This window comes from Salarias fasciatus, chromosome 16 (assembly GCF_902148845.1).
Source record: "Salarias fasciatus chromosome 16, fSalaFa1.1, whole genome shotgun sequence".
Classification (NCBI taxonomy): domain Eukaryota; kingdom Metazoa; phylum Chordata; class Actinopteri; order Blenniiformes; family Blenniidae; genus Salarias; species Salarias fasciatus.
The window spans coordinates 25,602,003-25,621,443 of record NC_043760.1 but is presented as its reverse complement, the minus strand read 5'-3'; the positions used below and the strand labels follow the sequence as shown (position 1 = coordinate 25,621,443).

The 19,441-nt window shown below is 39.0% G+C and overlaps 1 protein-coding gene across 6 annotated transcripts in view; it reads left to right on the top strand.

Annotated features, from left to right (window-relative positions):
• The window catches only part of LOC115403714 (protein piccolo-like), a 52,995-nt gene that overhangs the window by 11,343 nt on the left and 22,211 nt on the right, over positions 1–19,441 (top strand). For 4 of the 6 annotated variants that reach the window (XM_030112701.1, XM_030112699.1, XM_030112698.1 and 1 more), the window contains exons 10-18: positions 69–167; positions 1,663–1,713; positions 2,580–2,627; positions 10,673–10,873; positions 11,226–11,336; positions 13,539–14,315; positions 14,423–14,521; positions 15,992–16,042; positions 16,911–16,958. In XM_030112701.1, coding sequence (XP_029968561.1) covers positions 69–167; positions 1,663–1,713; positions 2,580–2,627; positions 10,673–10,873; positions 11,226–11,336; positions 13,539–14,315; positions 14,423–14,521; positions 15,992–16,042; positions 16,911–16,958 — 1,485 coding nt within the window. The remainder of the gene's footprint in view (positions 1–68; positions 168–1,662; positions 1,714–2,579; positions 2,628–10,672; positions 10,874–11,225; positions 11,337–13,538; positions 14,316–14,422; positions 14,522–15,991; positions 16,043–16,910; positions 16,959–19,441) is intronic. The other 2 variants (XM_030112700.1, XM_030112702.1) reach the window with 2 other exon arrangements.

Below are 19,441 nucleotides of genomic sequence, written 5' to 3'. Positions count from 1 at the left end.
CCAGTTATAAGAAGCTTCCAGTTAAAAGCAATGTTTAAGCTAATATGATTCAATTTTTCCTATCTCAGTTTCAGATAAAGTGATCGATTCTCCGACTCCAGCCACTGGAGAACCTTCTCAAAACCCTGCTGGAGAGTCAAGCTTGGAGGACAAAAACCAGTCAGATGGTATTATGAAGCACACAGCCTCCCTGAGTCCTGAACACAAACAGAAAGAAAAAGCAGCACACAGTTCAGAGCCAACAGTCAGACAGACAGACTTCCTCAGTCCAGGAATCAGAGGTTTCAGATCATCAAGAAAACACCTCTCAGCAGAGCGCCGTTCCCAAAGGGTGAAAACATGAAAACTCACTCCCTCATGAGCTTACTCACTCTCTAAATGTTGCAGACACAGCAGCTGTTGATCAGGCAGAAAAGGACAATACTGTGTATCAGTCAGTCAAAGACAGAGGTGGAAAGAGTAAATTGTTCTCAATTATAAGGCAGAAGAACTGCTGTTAGAAAAATACTTAAGAGGACAAAGTACTCTAAATTACTTTTTAACCAGTGGATGTTTTATTGTGTCTCCAATAGCAGATATTTGATTCAATTCACCTGATAAAATATCTACATTCAAAGAACATTTCTCAGACAAACACAATTTAGAAAAAGTTACACTGAGACAATTTGTATTATAACCAAATGTAGATGTAAAACAGGATCTTATTTTGTTAAAAGAATTTCAAACATTTTTGAATCTGCATAGAACAGCTTCAACTTCTCCCAATACGCTGAGAACAACAGACATATTCTGAAGCTTTTGTTCAGTTTCAGCAGGAGCTGGTTTCTCAGTTAACAGACTATCCAGCTCCGTTTGGCTGTGAGGGCGAGACCAGCACAGCTAAAACCTGGTTCAGAGGAGTGTTCAGCTTGAGAGAGCTTCTTCTCTTTACTGATCCTCACTCTCACACTCCGTCGTTTCAAGATGCTTTCTGATGGCTGCAGTTGCAAGTTGGAAACAAACCTTTATTTAAATTTCAATGAATATTCCTGAACACAAACTTAAATGAGTTAATTCTGAAAAAGGATTCTTTATTATGAAGGACAGAGCATCAATAACTGACAGGCTATCAGGAGAGCCATGACTGAAATATCATCATTAATACATGGCTTCAAACATCGTGAGAAACAAACTTCATTTAGTAACCAGGACTGCAGTGATGTGACTATTAAGAGGTCAGGGTGTAAACACATGGCACACACATGAGAACAATGAGTTCACTCCACAAGACTCAGAGAAACAGGTTCTCAGTTCAATATTTTGAGGAAATTAAGAAAACTGACCGATAAAGTTTGTTATTGGCAGATTTACATTTGGAATGATGACAAAGACTGTGATTTGACAAGGTTATGTTCAGAGGTTGTGAAAAGTTCATCTTCAGCTCCAAAGGTGAGCTATTAGGTGAGCCATGACTGAAATATAATCACATAACTATAAACACATATAAACACGTAACGACTAAATTTCTCAGACAATTATTGAAGGTGAAGGTCTGTCAATAAACTCATGAGATAAATAAATTGGCGATCCAAACACTTTGGACAATCAAACACTTTCTGTGACTTTTTTAAGCTGAGATCTCTCCTTTCTGGTTCCGATGACAGATGATGATTTGTGTTTCAGGAGGAAAGACAAGTGACCCTGAGCACAAAAGTAATGCCAGCACAGAGCCAGGTAAGAACATTACAAGTGGTAAATTCTGCTGAATGTTTTTCTCGGTGTACTGAGTATTCTGTGACAGTGTTGTTTATGGTTTACCTCTCTCGTAATGCTTATTATATGGGGATATTATTGTTGCAAAACTATTTATCAGAGTGTGTTTAGAGTTGTCTGTCTGCATCTCAACCTGTGAGAGAGAAAGTGAGAGTTGTCACTTTGTAAATGAATTTGTTGATGGGAACCACAATCTTCAAAAGCTGTCTGTATTTCGGCTTTCAAATGTGTAAAAATTCTGCTGCTCTGCATTTAAATTTGTTCATGTAATAAAAGTTATCAATGCGCACCAAGATATTCAGGTTGAAAAATGTTCATATTCAGCTTCCAGTTCTGAAAATACAGAAAATTCACTAGTCAGGAGTCCAGCAGTTTCACTATTGGCTGTTTTTTTAACACGTGTCTTTTGCTACACTTCTACCATCAAACAGACGAGTATCTGTAAAGAGAGGTTCTTGGTGCCCTGAGCTCAGGCTGACAGGCTCACTCAGGCTGACTGCGTCATGCTTATGGTGCACACCTTCTGCAGCCATCAGGTGGCGCTATGGTCAGAATCTTTGAGCAAACATGACATTTTGGTGCAGGAAGGAATCCTGACCACTCTCAGGGAGTCCATATTAATATTCTGCAGTTTGTATAAATCGTGAGGTGAAGCTGAGCCTTCTAGCAATATATTATCACAGGTGTGTGTTACGTATGGGTCGCTGTGCAGTGATATCATGTTTTTTCAAGACATATTTATAACCAGAATATATTTTAAAACATTATGTTAATGATAAACAATAGTGTGATGAGATGCTGCATAACTGGAAAACCTTGTTTTTTAGGCCCTGGGAAAGGAGGTGCAGCATCAAGCAGCGGTCCAGAGGGGGCAGGTAGGACTGATCACAGGATCGATCATGTTATTGTTTTGAATATGATGAAGATCAGTGTTGGAAAGTAAAATATCACTTGCACCCGCCAGTGTTGTGCAACCTTTGACTTTCAAGTAATATATTACTGATGAAGAGTACAGTGCAGACCTGCTCCATGTGAAACATGGCCTGGAGATACTTGATGTTCAGCTCTACATGAATGGAACTGACCAGACTGATTAGAAGGCTCTATAAAAAGGGGAGATTTGTGCTGAGAATTTGGAGCATTATGTGATTTAGTGTCAGAAGCAGAGCAGGAGCCAGTGGTGATGGAGGGGTTGATCCTGTCAGTAGGAAGGAACAGCTGAGCTGTCAGAACAGTGTGAGAACAAGCCAGCATTATTGTCTCTGCCGGGAGGTTATGTAATCACGTCGGTTTGTTGGTTGGTTTGTTCGCAAGATCCCGGAAAAAATAATGGACAGATTGCAATGAAACTTTGTGGAAAGGTGGGTCTTGGGCTAACTTAGAATTGATTACATTTTGGTTATGATCCAGATCACTGTCTGGATCCAGGAATTTTTTAAAGGATTCTTTATCATTGAGAGATAGGGAGTCTTTCACATGGTCGGGCAGGCCCGCCGACAGGGGGCGACAAACGCCTGGTTCACACAGGACGCGCCGCCTCCGACGCGGAAGTGGGAAGCGCCGCGCACCGACTGTCAGATCGGCGCCCCTGTTAACCTATCTGACGGTTACAGGAGGCGCGGGGGACCGCCGCGTGCGTAGCGGCTCGCGCCGTGGACCGCAGCCGCTCTGCTGCTCTCTATTTTCTCCGCGAGCCTCGCGCGCCGTGCACCGCCAGTTGTAAAGCTGGACAGAGCAGATCGCACCTCACAGGAGGTCGGGAACAGAAAACACGAGAGAATCCGGTAAATTTTCAAATTAAAATGAAGTAAAATAACATAAATTATGTTGCTTTTCGGTTTTCCTTTTCAGATGAACACACACACACACACACACACACAGGGAGAGAGGGCGACAGGACGACAGAGAGAGGCACCGCACGCTGCAGCGCTCCGCTCTGATCACACCCCCATCGCAATGTTGTGTGATTATATATGGTGTTCTTATGGTTGTTGGTGACTGATTTGAGCTGTGGCGGAGGTCTGCGCTCTCTGAGTGCCAATTTCTAGTTTCCAATAATACCGCTTTCTATTCTCGAACTGTTGGAGTGAGCAGTGATATGTTTTTTAATTGTTAAAAGTAAGAGAGTAAATACACAAAGTCCTCTATTGAAGATGGAATAGGATGATAGTTGTGTCATTTGTGTTCCCCTCATTCTCTCTCAGTAGAATCTGCTCACTGATGTCTCCCATGTGGCTGGACTGGCCTACAGGTTACTGTTACCACTGTCCATCACACCAGGAGCTAAATATAATTCACTAAATATTCACTAAATATAATTAATATTTTTCATAATTCTGTGTACTAAACTTTTTCTGTTGTGTCACTTTTTATAGCCAATGTGAAAAAAACAAAAAATTTTGAAAGGACTAAAGATAATAATACATTTTCTTTTTTGTATGAAACAATCAACATCATGACAGCCTAGAGCGCGCTAAGTCCCCCAACCAAAAGGAGAAATCTACCCCAGGAAGTCAAATAAAATAGATAAACTCACTGCTACGAGTTTGGAAGAAAGGGGAAGATGCCGAGAAGGATAATCAAGCCAACAAAATTGACAACGAAAGAAATGAAGCTGCCACACGCTGATGACGCTAATGACAACCCCGCAGATGCTAGCGCGGCTAATGCGGAGACGAGATCTGGAGACGAGGAAAATGAGTCCGAAGAAGAAGTATCAAATAACATAATCCTCAAGGAACTACGGGAATACAGACAAGAAATCAAGACGGAGTTTGCAAAGACAAATTCTAGATTGGATGAAGCTGAGAAAAGAATTGGAGGTAACGAGGAGCAGCTACAAGTCTTAAGTGAAGTGGTTACAGAAATGCTAAAAATGCACGAGCAACTCCAGGAAAGGCAGACGGATCAAGAATGCAGGTCAAGGAGAGAGAACATTAGGATATATGGAATTCCTGAGCAAAAAGAACAAAGTTCAAGGATGATGATTCCGTTTATAGAGAAAATACTCAGAGAAAATCTAGCTATTCCTGCTGCTCTTGACCTGCAGATTCAACGGGCTCACCGCTCCCTGGCTACACAGCCCCCTCCGGGAGCCACACCACGATCTATTGTTGTTAAATTTCAGAGCTTTACTATCAAAGAAGAAGTGATCCGGCTGGCATGGCTTAAGAAAGGCTTCACCATGGATGGAAACAAGATAAGCCTGGATCATGATTATGCTCCGGCGATTCTGCAGAAACGGAAAACATATGCTGAAGCACGACGAGTTCTGAAAGAGAACAAAATCCGATTCCAGACCCTCTATCCAGCTCGTCTGAGAGTACACTATGAAGAGGGACAGGTGATATACAACACAGCTGAGGAGGCGACAGCAGACATGGTGAGACGCGGACTGCAGGTGACAGTGTCTGAGCAGCCTGCGACGTTATTGGAGAGGATTCAACGAGGAACCTGGCAGCCAGCGCGGAGCAAGCGGATCAATGCAGCCGGGAAGATGCAGAACATCAAGCAAAAATTGCAAGCCTTCAGACTTACACCAGCAGAGGAAGATGAGTAATGATTCTCTTATCTTATTATGCAAAAAAGAACGAGGCATCTGATTGTTTTTCTTTTCTGGACGAAGTTTAATATAAATTTTGGTTGATGGGAAATGACACCAAATGGACCTGAACTGACTGTATGGCTGACATCATAGTGGAGGGCCCTCAAACACGTTGGTGGAACAGAGGCTATCCCTCAGCTAAGCACAGGGTCAGTAAATGGACCCTAGGGTTGGAAGTAAGACTGGGACCTTGTTTAGTGTTCATGATGGATTATGTTTTTGTTGTAATTATTTCAGATATTTTTTCGTTGTTAAAAGGGGTAAGCATACAGGTAATACATACTAAATGTTCAAATGCAAGGAGAACTGGTTGAAATTGTTTCTTTCAATGTAAATGGAGTTAAGAATCCTATTAAAAGAAGTAAAATTTTGACAAAATTGAGGCGTGAAAAAGCCCAAATAGCATTTATCCAGGAAACTCATTTGAGTCAGTTAGAGCATGCTAAATTAAAAAGACAGGGGTTTAAATTGGTGTTTTCTTCATCCTATAAAACAGGGTCCCGAAGAGGAGTTGCAATATTGATTTCGAGTTCTCTCAACTATGAGCACATTTCCGAAATGCAGGATGATGAGGGAAGGTTTATTAAAATTACAGGAAGAGTTGAAGGACTAGATGTAACACTTATAAATGCTTATATCCCACCGGGAAGTGATTGGAACATTTATAGACAGCTATTTGACATAATGGTAAACTCTCAAGGTGTAGTAATCTGTGGAGGAGACTTTAATATTCGATTAAATCACCAATTAGATGTATCAAAATCCATTAATCAAGAAAATTCATTATCGAAAAAAGTTTATTCATTGATAAAAGAACTAGGAATTGTTGATGTCTGGAGAGAACTATATCCCAAAAGTAGAGATTATACATATTACTCATGCCCACACGGAACCTACTCAAGAATAGACTATTTTTTCATGTTCAGTAATGAATGCTTCAGAGTAAGAGATTGCAAAATAAAGACAATTGATCTTTCAGACCACAGCCCTATTTCAATGTCAATCAACTTAGAAAAAAGGGTTAGAAACCTCATGTGGAAGTTAAATGCCGACATACTGAATAATTCTGAAATAAGATTAGAACTTAAGAAGGACATAAAAAACTATCTTGAACTAAATGATAAAGGTGATGTGTCTCAGACAATTTTGTGGGATACTTTGAAAGCGGTGATGAGAGGGAAAATTATTTCCCTAACATCCTACTTAAAGAAAATGAAACGGCAAAAACTTTCCAATCTCCAAGGAAAATTGAAACAATTGCAACAAATAGACAATCTCAAAAATGACTCAAAAATAAAAGAGGAACTTAAAATGATTAAAAATGAAATTGATAATATCTATACTCAGGATATTCAGAAAAAACTTGTCTTTTTGAGACAGAATTATTATGAAATTGGGAGTAAGTCAACTAAGTTATTAGCATATAAATTACGCAAACAAAGAATGGAGAGTTCGATCTATAAGATAAAACATCCACATACTAAGAAGGTGGAAAATAAACCGGGAAAAATTCAAGAAAGTTTTGAACTGTTTTACAAGGAATTATACTCTCAACCACAAATGTCAAATGAGTCACAAATAGAGGACTTCTTAAAAACATTAGATCTTCCTACATTAAAAAAAGTACAAAACGAAAAATTGCTGCAACCTATAACAACAAAGGAACTACATTTGGCAATTTCAAAACTAAAAATAGGAAAATCCCCAGGGTCTGATGGTTATACAGCAGAATGGTATAAATCCTTGAAAGAGGAAATAACCCCTACCCTCCTAAAGACTTTTAATTGGACCATTCAAAATGGTGAAATACCACCATCTTGGAAAGACGCAGTTATTTCAGTTATACCTAAGGAGGGCAAAGACAAGCAGGATTGCAGTAACTATCGCCCCATTAGTGTCCTCAATGTAGACTATAAATTATTCACCTCAATTATAGCTCGAAGACTTGAAGTATTTCTTCCTGATTTGATAAACTTAGATCAATGTGGTTTTATTCAACAAAGACAAACTTCAGATAACATCAGACGTTCATTACATGTGATTAGTCAAATAAATAATGAAAAGACCAGAGCAATAATTCTAGGACTAGACGCAGAGAAAGCATTTGACTCAGTTAGATGGGTATTTCTTTATAAAGTAATGGAAAAGTTTGGCTTCAATGAAAACTTTATTACATTAATACAATCTCTCTATGATAAACCAAGGGCTCGAGTAAAGATCAATGGGGATATCTCTGACCCCTTCCCCTTGGAGAGGGGGACGAGACAGGGATGCCCGATTTCTCCTCTTCTTTTTTCCATCTATATTGAACCCCTTGGTCAATTGATTAGACAGACCAAAGAGCTTAAAGGAATTAAAATGGCCGGGAATGAACAGAAAGTAACAATGTTTGCTGATGATGTTTTGGTTTTTTTGGAGGAGCCGGAAGAATCATTTCCAAAGCTGATGTTAATATTAACCAGCTTTGGAGAGTTATCTGGTTACAAGCTTAATATATCAAAATCTCAAGTGATAACCCTTAACTGCAATATCTCAAGTCACCTCAAAGATAATTTCAACCTGAACTGGGAAGCTGAATCTTTAAAATACTTGGGAATAATACTCACAAAAGATACTTCTAAGTTGCTACAAGCAAACTACGATCCATTATCACGAGCAATTAAAGCAGATATAAATAGATGGAGCCTTTTACCTTTTTTGAATTTAAATTCAAGAATCCTAGCCGTTAAAATGACTATACTTCCCCGACTGTTGTATTTGTTCAGAACGTTACCCATTGAAGTGAAAGATAGTCAATTTAAGGAATGGGATAAATGGATCTCTCGTTTTATATGGCAGGGGGACAAACCCAGGATCCGTTATAATATTCTTCAATTAGGCAAAGAAAAGGGTGGAGCGAAACTCCCCTGTCTACAATATTATTACTATGCCGCACAAATTATCCCCCTGTTACAGTGGTGCAACCCACATTTCAAAGGGAAATGGAAAACAATTGAGGTTAATATATCACATAACTTTCCATTACAAGCCATAATTGCAGACAAAAAATTAGCAGATCAATTAGAAGGGCAAAATCCATGGATGGACCATACTTTAAAAATATGGTATAAGATGATTAAAATCTGTGAAATAGGAAACATTCTAAAAAATTTCAGATGGTGTGCCTTTGATACAGACTTTCATCCTAACAAAAGTGATAAAAGATTTCAATCATGGATTAAAAAAGGATTAACAACCTACTCTTCCTTTACTGATTAGGGGATACTGCAGAATTTCCAAACTCTACAAACTAAATTTGGATTAGATCAAACGGATTTCTTCAGGTTCCTCCAAATGCGGGACTACTTTGTTAAACACTGCAAAATCTCGAATTTATCATTAACAGAATCAGTCTTTTTTAAAATCATAAAATCAGCCTTTGATAATTCATTCAACAAGGGAATTTCTAAACTGTATAAAGGCATTTTAGACGCAAAGAACGAAAATACTTTATATATAAAGAGGAAATGGGAACAGGAGGCAGGAATTGATATTACTGTTGAAAACTGGGAAAAGATCTGTATGTTTCAATGGACCTCAACGAATTCATTAACATGGAGAGAACATTGTTGGAAAAATGTCATCAGATTTTTCAGGACCCCCTATCAGGATAAATACAGAAAGGGAAATGCAGAGTGTTGGAGGAAATGCGGCTCACTTGAGGCAAATCATTTTCATTTATTTTGGGAATGTCCAAAACTACATCACTACTGGCTAGAAATTTATAAAGCTCTGAAAGAGGTCTTTAAAGTCAAAATTTCTTTAGACTTTATCAATCTATACATGGGTGTGGTACCATCTTTGAACAGAAGAGGGGATATAAAATTATTCCAAGCTCTTTTAGCAGCCAGTAAGAAAGCAATTACGAGAAAATGGCTTAATGAAACCCCACCAACCTTTGATGACTGGTTGCAAATAATTTTGGAAATATTTAAAATGGAAAAATTGACATATTCCCTGCGAATCCAAAGGGACAAATTCAACTCAATCTGGAATAAATGGATTCATTTTGTATCCCCCCTTCGGAAGGATTTTACCTAACTCCACTCACGTGCATATTGTTTAGAAACTATTAGTGTATTACTAATATTTTAGTTTATCATCTATAATTTCGTGTGTATGTGTATACGTAATTTTCTCCTCATTTTTTGAGAAGTGTAATACCTTTAGGCCCCCAATGTTTGTTTTGTGTTTGTTTGTTGGGTGGGAAAAAAAAAAAAAAAAAAAATTAGGGGGGAGGATGAGCAAAACTGGAAAAGACAAGGATAATAATGAATTAATGTATAGAATTGTTGCCAACCTCTCCAATAAAAAATTTAAAAAAAAAAAGAAACAATCAACATCACAAGATAAAGATAAATCCTCTATACACAAATCTGACCATAATGAATCGTGATTAATTGTATAACTTGTGAACATGTAATCAACCCACAAAATTTACAGTTTACTGCACAAAATGATTTATTCTGTCTTTTAACTTTGGTACTGCATGCATTTTCATTGTTTATAGTGTCATATTGAAAAACACTGAGAGATGTGGGATTTGAACCATCCAATGTTTGAACGATGTGATGCTGCAGGGAAGGACGGTCTATTTAAGTCATTTTTGTTGCACTGTGTGAAGCTTCTGTTTACTGTTTTGTGTCTTCTTGCAGTTGATGTGAAGAAAACGACACAAAATTTTCAACAGATGATCGGTAATAATTATTTAAATTTAGACATTACCAGGTAATAAAGATAAATCAGTGTGTGTCATATGTACAGTATGTATGTGTGTGTAGCTGTCTATCTGTTTTTCTGTCTATCTAATCTAATCTATCTATAACAGTATAAAATCCAACATTGTGTATCTTTTATCCTAAAGGCTCGTAGATTCTGCTTGTTCTCCTCAGACTGCAGTGCGTCTGAAAACTATCCACAGTGTTCGTCTTTTTCTACATTTTCTTACATCACAGCCTTAATTCAGAATGGATCTGATTCTGTTTTCCTCAAAATTTTACACATGTGATGACAAGATTAAGAAGTTTTCTTTCCAAATGTATTCGATAAGCAACAAAAATTAGGAAATCACAGGTACTAAAGTTTTCACAGCTTTGAGCTCAGGTGTCTCCAGTCTCCACTGATCATCCTTGAGAAGTTTCTCCAGCTTCACTGGAGTCCAGCTGTGGTGAATTCAGTCAATTGGACTTGATTTGGAAAGACTCACAGCGTCTATAAACTGGTTGACAGTTACAAGCAGTTTTTATGCTGATATACATATGTTTTTCTCACTTTCAGATGAGCATGAGAATTCCACTCCTGCTAAACCTCCTGGTCTTGCTAAAGTTTTGTCTCCATCAAAATTGAATTTTTCAGTCACATCTCAAGAGGGTGGCATCGATAAACAGAACAAAGAAAACAACTTGGATCAAGTCAGTGGAGAACTTCCACAAAACCCTGCTGGAGAGTCAAGCTTGGAGGACAAAAAACAGTCAGACGGTATTATTAAGCACACAGCCTCCCCGAGTCCTGAACACAAACAGAAAGAAAAAGCAGCACACAGTTCAGAGACAACAGACAGACACACTTCCTCAGTCCAGGAAACAGAGGCTGCAGTTCAACAAAAGCATCACTTTATTAATTTCTGACTGGGAAATTGTGGTGTTTTCCTAACTTATGAATGAACACATAACTATTAATATCTCAGACAATTAGAAGGTCTGTCAATAATCTGATGAGATAAATCAATTGACTTTCCAAACAGTTTGGACAATCAAACAATTTCTGTGACTTTTTTAGGTTGAGATCTCTCCTTTCTGGTACCGATGATAGATTATGATTTGTGTTTCAGAGGAAAACAGAAGTGACCCTGAGCAAAGAACTTTAAATGGTGGACTTTCCACCTCTCAGTCTCCTCTGCAATCCCCAGACTGTGCTCAAGAGGATGACGACACAGAGCCAGGTAAGAACGTCACAAGTGGTAAAGTTTGCTGAACCTTTTTTGTCAGTGCACTGTGTCCCGTGAAAGAATTCTTTATGATTTATCTCTTTTGTAATACTTTTTTTTTTTTTAGCAGAATGTGAAATAATTTTAAAACAAACAGCATTTGGAAAAACAAACTGCAGATTCACTAAATATAATTTATATTTTTTATCATTCTGTGTACAAAACTTTTTCTGTTGTGTCACTTTTTACAGATAATGTGAAGAAAACAGTAGAAAATTTTGAAAGGACAAAAGATAATAATAAATTTTTTTTGCATGAAACAATCGACATCACAAGATAAAGATAAATCCTCTATACACAAATCTGACCATAATTAATCGTGATTAATTGTATAATTTATGAACATGTAATCAACGCACAAAATTTACAGTTTACTGCACAAAATGATTTATTCTGTCTTTTAACTTTGGTACTGCATGCATTTTCATTGTTTATAGTGTCATATTGAAAAACACTGAGAGATGTGGGATTTGAACCATCCAATGTTTGAACGATGTGATGCTGCAGGGAAGGACGGTCTATTTAAGCCCAATTTTTTAAGCCCAGTTTTTTTCCTTCCATGAAGTAATAAACAGTTGACATCACCAGATAATTAAGTGAAATCTGCAATGTTTCAACGTGTGTGTGTGTGTGTGTGTGTGTGTGTGTGTGTGTGTGTGTGTGCGTGTGTGTCGCATTACTCGCATATCTGATCTCTTTGTGATTAAATCTGTACTTTGTAAACTTGTAATCAACATAACTAAACCAATTCAATGCAAAGAAACAGTTTATTCTGAATCTTTAAATTAAAGTCGAGCATGAGTTTTAATTGTAGACAGTTAAACATGGAAAATAACTCACAAGTGTGGAATTTGGTCAGAGAAAGGCCAGCCTATCTGTCTGTTATGACCAAAAACAATAATTCAATTAAATTATTGAATTATCTGGAGAGACAAAAGTGCAACACTAACACATTCATCTTATATCATAAAAATCACCGTATTCCACTGAGATGTTAATATTTGAACCTTCAACAACATTCCAATCTGCTGAGACACAAATCAATATTCCTCCTTTCCATTCATCCAGCTGCTGAGACACATCAGTCTGTCCACACTGTTGAGCAGAGCTGCTCTCTTTTTCTGAATGATGAGGAAACACAGTGGAAACAGTCCAGTGGTGGAGCCGCTGACTCTGATATTTACACTGTACAGAGTAATGGACTTTGATCCATATCAACTCTGGATTCTGGTCTGAAGCGGTCCAGAGGGGATTCTGCCTCATCCTCTGTGTCTGAAGGAGACATCCTGTGATCCTTGAGAAGTTTCTCCAGCTTCACTGGAGTCCAGCTGTGGAGAATTCAGCTGGTTGGACTTGATTTGGAAAGACTCACAGCGTCTCTATAAGGTCCCTCTGCTGACAGTGCAGCCAGAGCACGAAGCAGTCATGAAGACAAAGGAGTTCTTAGGTTTTTATTTTATAGAAATGTGTCAGTATTTTGAGAAAATGTCTTTCATGTTGTCATTATGGGGTTTTGTGTGGAGAATTTTGAAGATGTAAAATGATCCATTTAAGAATAAGGTTGTGAACAGTGAAGACTTCAGAGATGCTCTGTGTCCCTTCTCCTCGTCTCAAGGTCTTCATTTACCTTCAGAGTTTGTTATTCACTGTTATTTTTATCATTAAATTACGAACCATTCTCAAAAACAACAAAAGAAAAAATGGTAACACTTCACTTTAAGCACCCGGTATGACACATGAAAAGTAGTTATAAACACTCCGACATGATCACAATGCTTTACAACTCACTATACAGCATAGGATTAGGGTTAGGGTTAGGTTCTGGCATTGTGATCATCTATGAATGTTTATAACTACAGCTACACGTGTTATAATGGCATTATAATGCTTTATAAATGTACTTATAATGTGTTATACAGGGGGGCTTCAAATAAAGTGTTACCGAAAAAATATGTCTAAATATGCACCTTTAATCTAAATAGTCCTGTTAAGTTTGTGACATTAGGTGTAAGGGAACGGGGGAAGAGCGGGAAGAGTGAAGCTCAGAGTAGCACAGACCGTCATGAAGAGTTATTTCTGCTAACCAGTTATAAGAAGCTGAGAGTGATAAGCAATGTTTATGCTAATATGCTTCTATTTTTCCCACCACTGTTTCAGATAAAGGCATCAATTCTCCTTCTGGTAAACCACCTCATACTCCCACACCACCGTCTCCACCTGCACCGGACCCTTCAAACATAGCTGATGAGGGTGGCATCGATAAACACGAGGAAGACAACAACTCGGATCAAATCACTGGAAAACCTCCACAAAACCCTGCTGGAGAGTCGAGCTTGGAGGAAGGAAAACAGCAGACGGAGATTCTCCAAGGGTCAAAACCTGAAGTCCCTCATATAGGTATTGATATCCCAAATGGTGCAGATACAGCAGCTGCTAATCAGGCAGAAAAGAACAACACTGTGTCTAACAGTCAGTCAACCAGCGACAACGAGGCAAGTGACACAAAAGAGAAACCTGCTGGTCAACAAGAGGACCAGGTCCCTGTAAATCCAACACCTGGAGACGCCAAAGACTCAGAGATGAGTCTGGCTGTTGATGGAGTCGGAGACTCTCCAACAGAGACGCAAACTTCAGGACAGATAGAAAATGAACCCGACCCAGAGAACAGCAAACAAGAAGAGACAAAAAATACTAAAGACGATCAAGAAGAAAATCAGCAGCCTGAGAGTCAACGAAGCTCAAGACAAGGAAGCCATGACTCTTTAAAATCAGCTGGTATCTCTACTGATGAAACTGACAAACAAGACAAAGTCAGTTCCAGGCGCAGCAGTCAGTCTGAGAATAACTCCAAAGAGACTGGAGGAGATGAAGGTGAAAGACAAGATGAACAAAGAGACGCTGATGCCAGTGAACATGTTGATAGTGCAAACTCAGGTCAGAACGCAGACCAGCATGAAGAGTTATTTCTGCTAACCAGTTATAGGAAGCTTCCAGTTAGAAGCAATGTTTAAGCTAATATGATTCAATTTTTCCCACCTCAGTTTCAGATAAAGTGATCGATTCTCCGACTCCAGCCACTAGAGAACCTTCTCAAAACCCTGCTGGAGAGTCAAGCTTGGAGGACAAAAACCAGTCAGACGGTATTATGAAGCACACAGCCTCCCCGAGTCCTGAACACAAACAGAAAGAAAAAGCAGCACACAGTTCAGAGCCAACAGTCAGACAGACAGACTTCCTCAGTCCAGGAATCAGAGGTTGCAGATCATCAAGAAAACACCTCTCAGCAGAGCGCCGTTCCCAAAGGGTGAAAACATGAAAACTCACTCCCTCATGAGCTTACTCACTCTCTAAATGTTGCAGACACAGCAGCTGTTGATCAGGCAGAAAAGGACAATACTGTGTATCAGTCAGTCAAAGACAGAGGTGGAAAGAGTAAATTGTTCTCAATTATAAGGCAGAAGAACTGCTGTTAGAAAAATACTTAAGAGGACAAAGTACTCTAAATTACTTTTTAACCAGTGGATGTTTTATTGTGTCTCCAATAGCAGATATTTGATTCAATTCACCTGATAAAATATCTACATTCACAGAACATTTCTCAGACAAACACATTTTAGAAAAAGTTACACTGAGACAATTTGTATTAATGTAGATGTAAAACAGGATTTTATTTTGTTAAAAGAATTTCAAACATTTTTGAATCTGCATAGAACAGCTTCAACTTCTCCCAATACGCTGAGAACAACAGACATATTCTGAAGCTTTTGTTCAGTTTCAGCAGGAGCTGGTTTCTCAGTTAACAGACTATCCAGCTCCGTTTGGCTGTGAGGGCGAGACCAGCACAGCTAAAACCTGCTTCAGAGGAGTGTTCAGCTTGAGAGAGCCTCACTCTCACGCTCCGTCATTTCAAGATGCTTTCTGATGGCTGCAGTTGCAAGTTGGAAACAAACCTTTATTTAAATTTCAATGAATATTCCTGAACACAAACTTAAATGAGTTAATTCTGAAAAAGGATTCTTTATTATGAAGGACAGAGCATCAATAACTGACAGGCTATCAGGAGAGCCATGACTGAAATATCATCATTAATACATGGCTTCAAACATCGTGAGAAACAAACTTCATTTAGTAACCAGGACTGCAGTGATGTGACTATTAAGAGGTCAGGGTGTAAACACATGGCACACACATAAGAACAATGAGTTCACTCCACAAGACTCAGAGAAACAGCTTCTCAGTTCAATATTTTGAGGAAATTAAGAAAACTGACCGATAAAGTTTGTTATTGGCAGATTTACATTTGGAATGATGACAAAGACTGTGATTTGACAAGGTTATGTTCAGAGGTTGTGAAAAGTTCATCTTCAGCTCCAAAGGTGAGCTATTAGGTGAGCCATGACTGAAATATAATCACATAACTATAAACACATATAAACACGTAACGACTAAATTTCTCAGACAATTATTGAAGGTGAAGGTCTGTCAATAAACTTATGAGATAAATAAATTGGCTATCCAAACACTTTGGACAATAAAACACTTTCTGTGACTTTTTTAAGCTGAGATCTCTCCTTTCTGGTTCCGATGACAGATGATGATTTGTGTTTCAGGAGGAAAGACAAGTGACCCTGAGCACAAAAGTAATGCCAGCACAGAGCCAGGTAAGAACATTACAAGTGGTAAATTCTGCTGAATGTTTTTCTCGGTGTACTGAGTATTCTGTGACAGTGTTGTTTATGGTTTACCTCTCTCGTAATGCTTATTATATGGGGATATTATTGTTGCAAAACTATTTATCAGAGTGTGTTTAGAGTTGTCTGTCTGCATCTCAACCTGTGAGAGAGAAAGTGAGAGTTGTCAATTTGTAAAAGAATTTGTTAATGGGAACCACAATCTTCAAAAGCTGTCTGTATTTCGGCTTTCAAATGTGTAAAAATTCTGCTGCTCTGCATTTAAATTTGTTCATGTAATAAAAGTTATCAATGCGCACCAAGATATTCAGGTTGAAAAATGTTCATATTCAGCTTCAAGTTCTGAAAATACAGAAAATTCACTAGTTAGGAGTCCAGCAGTTTCACTGTTGGCTGTTTTTTTAACACGTGTCTTTTGCTACACTTCTAGCATGAAACAGACGAGTATCTGTAAAGAGAGGTTCTTGGTGCCCTGAGCTCAGGCTGACAGGCTCACTCAGGCTGACTGCGTCATGCTTATGGTGCACACCTTCTGCAGCCATCAGGTGGCGCTATGGTCAGAATCTTTGAGCAAACATGACATTTTGGTGCAGGAAGGAATCCTGACCACACTCAGGGAGTCCATATTAATATTGTGCAGTTTGTATAAATCGTGAGGTGAAGCTGAGCCTTCTAGCAATATATTATCACAGGTGTGTGTGTTATGTATGGGTCGCTGTGCAGTGATATCATGTTTTTTCAAGACATATTTATAACCAGAATATATTTTAAAACATTATGTTAATGATAAACAATAGTGTGATGAGATGCTACATAACTGGAAAACCTTGTTTTTTAGGCCCTGGGAAAGGAGGTGCAGCATCAAGCAGCGGTCCAGAGGGGGCAGGTAGGACTGATCACAGGATCGATCATGTTATTGTTTTGAATATGATGAAGATCAGTGTTGGAAAGTAAAATATCACTTGCACCCGCCAGTGTTGTGAAACCTTTGACTTTCAAGTAATATATTACTGATGAAGAGTACGATGCAGACCTGCTCCATGTGAAACATGGCCTGGAGATACTTGATGTTCAGCTCTACATTAATGGAACTGACCAAACTGATTAGAAGGCTCTATAAAAAGGGGAGATTTGTGCTGAGAATTTAGAGCATTATGTGATTTAGTGTCAGAAGCAGAGCAGGAGCCAGTGGTGATGGAGGGGTTGATCCTGTCAGTAGGAAGGAACAGCTGAGCTGTCAGAACAGTGTGAGAACAAGCCAGCATTATTACCTCCGCCAGGAGGTTATGTAATCACGTCGGTTTGTTGGTTGGTTTGTTAGCAACATCCCGGAAAAAATAACGGACGGATTGCAATGAAACTTTGTGTAAAGGTGGGTCTTGGGCTAACTTAGAATTGATTACATTTTGGTTATGATCCGGATCACTGTATGGATCCAGGAATTTTTTAAAGGATTCTTTATCATTGAGAGATAGGGAGTCTTTCACATGGTCGGGCAGGCCCGCCGACAGGGGGCGACAAACGCCTGGTTCACACAGGACGCGCCGCCTCCGACGCGGAAGTGGGAAGCGCCGCGCACCGACTGTCAGATCGGCGCATAGATATCTTATATAACACTAGATACCTCGTCTCCGCTGCTGGCCAATGAAGTCGGACGTCTGCAGAGGTCGGCCATCTTTGTACGGGAATCTGGCTTGCTCATAACATTGTGTTGATGAGACATGAACTGCTTAACAAGCTGTAACTTGCTCAAATTTTTGCCGATTTTCAAACCGTTTGGTTTGTAATAAACATCAAATCTCTGTTAATGACATGACATATGTTTGATGAGTATGGCATGCCTTAAATATATATCATAAATATATATCATATCGTAAATATTCATAATATTCTTCATATTAGGCTCCATGTTCAAATCCTTACACTGAGATATATTTATAGCACTTACGAATAATTCAGACAAGCCATACATGTCCATATTTTTAGTTTTGTGTGAAAATATTTTAAGACGTGGCAGGGCTGTAGTGGAAGCTGAAGATGAACAGTTTACCCACCTGAAACTTCAGAAATACTTAAATCTCATGAACCTCGTTATATTGAATGTATTATATTATTTTTCATTAATATATAACATTAAACAGTAACCTTCCACATGATTAAATCTATTGTGAATGTATAATGTCCCCCCATTGATTATTTAAACATGAAATAGTGCACCAGAAAACACATTGTTTAAAAAAAATATTTAATTAGGCATTGTAAAAATGTATAAAAGGAGCTCAGAAAGTCTCAAGTCAAATAATGGAATTACAGTCACAATATAATTAGGTGAACGAATAGAAGGCAACTGAGTGAATCTCTTGATCAATCAATTTTTATATAACTCAGAGTCACAACAGCAATTGCCTTATAGTGCTTTAAGATGTTCCATTAAAAAAATTGAGTGAAATAAGAGTATAAAAGTCTGCACAGATCACCAACCTTACATTGCGTTCTACAGAAACTCTACAGCTTTCCCGTACAAAGATGGCCGACCTCTGCGGACGTCGTGGACTCTGCCATAAGGCATCTAGTGTTCTATAAGATATCTATGGATCGGCGCCCCTGTTAAGCTATCTGACGGTTACAGGAGGCGCGGGGGACCGCTGCGTGCGTAGCGGCTCGCGCCGTGGACCGCAGCCGCTCTGCTGCTCTCTATTTTCTCCGCGAGCCTTGCGCGCCGTGCACCGCCAGTTGTAAAGCTGGACAGAGCAGATCGCAGCACACAGGAGGTCGGGAACGGAAAACACGAGAGAATCCGGTAAATTTTCAAATTAAAATGAAGTAAAATAACATAAATTATGTTGCTTTTCGGTTTTCCTTTTCAGATGAACACACACACACACACACACACACACATAGGGAGAGAGGGCGACAGGACGACAGAGAGAGGCACCGCACGCTGCAGCGCTCCGCTCCGATCACACCCCCATCACAATGTTGTGTGATTATATATGGTGTTCTTATGGTTGTTGGTGACTGATTTGAGCTGTGGCGGAGGTCTGCGCTCTCTGAGTGCCAATTTCTAGTTTCCAATAATACCGCTTTCTATTCTCGAACTGTAGGAGTGAGCAGTGATATGTTTTTTAATTGTTAAAAGTAAGAGAGTAAATACACAAAGTCCTCTATTGAAGATGGAATAGGATGATAGTTGTGTCATTTGTAGGGATGAGCCGAATACTCGTTTTAAACGAGTACTCGTTACGGATAATGCATTTTTTTCAAATCCGAGTTCAGCCAGAGCATTGTCCGTCATTATTCGTCCTCGTGCTGATGGGGGGGTCCTCATTGGTCCTTCATTCTGCTCCGTGCTCCACCGAGACGACAGGA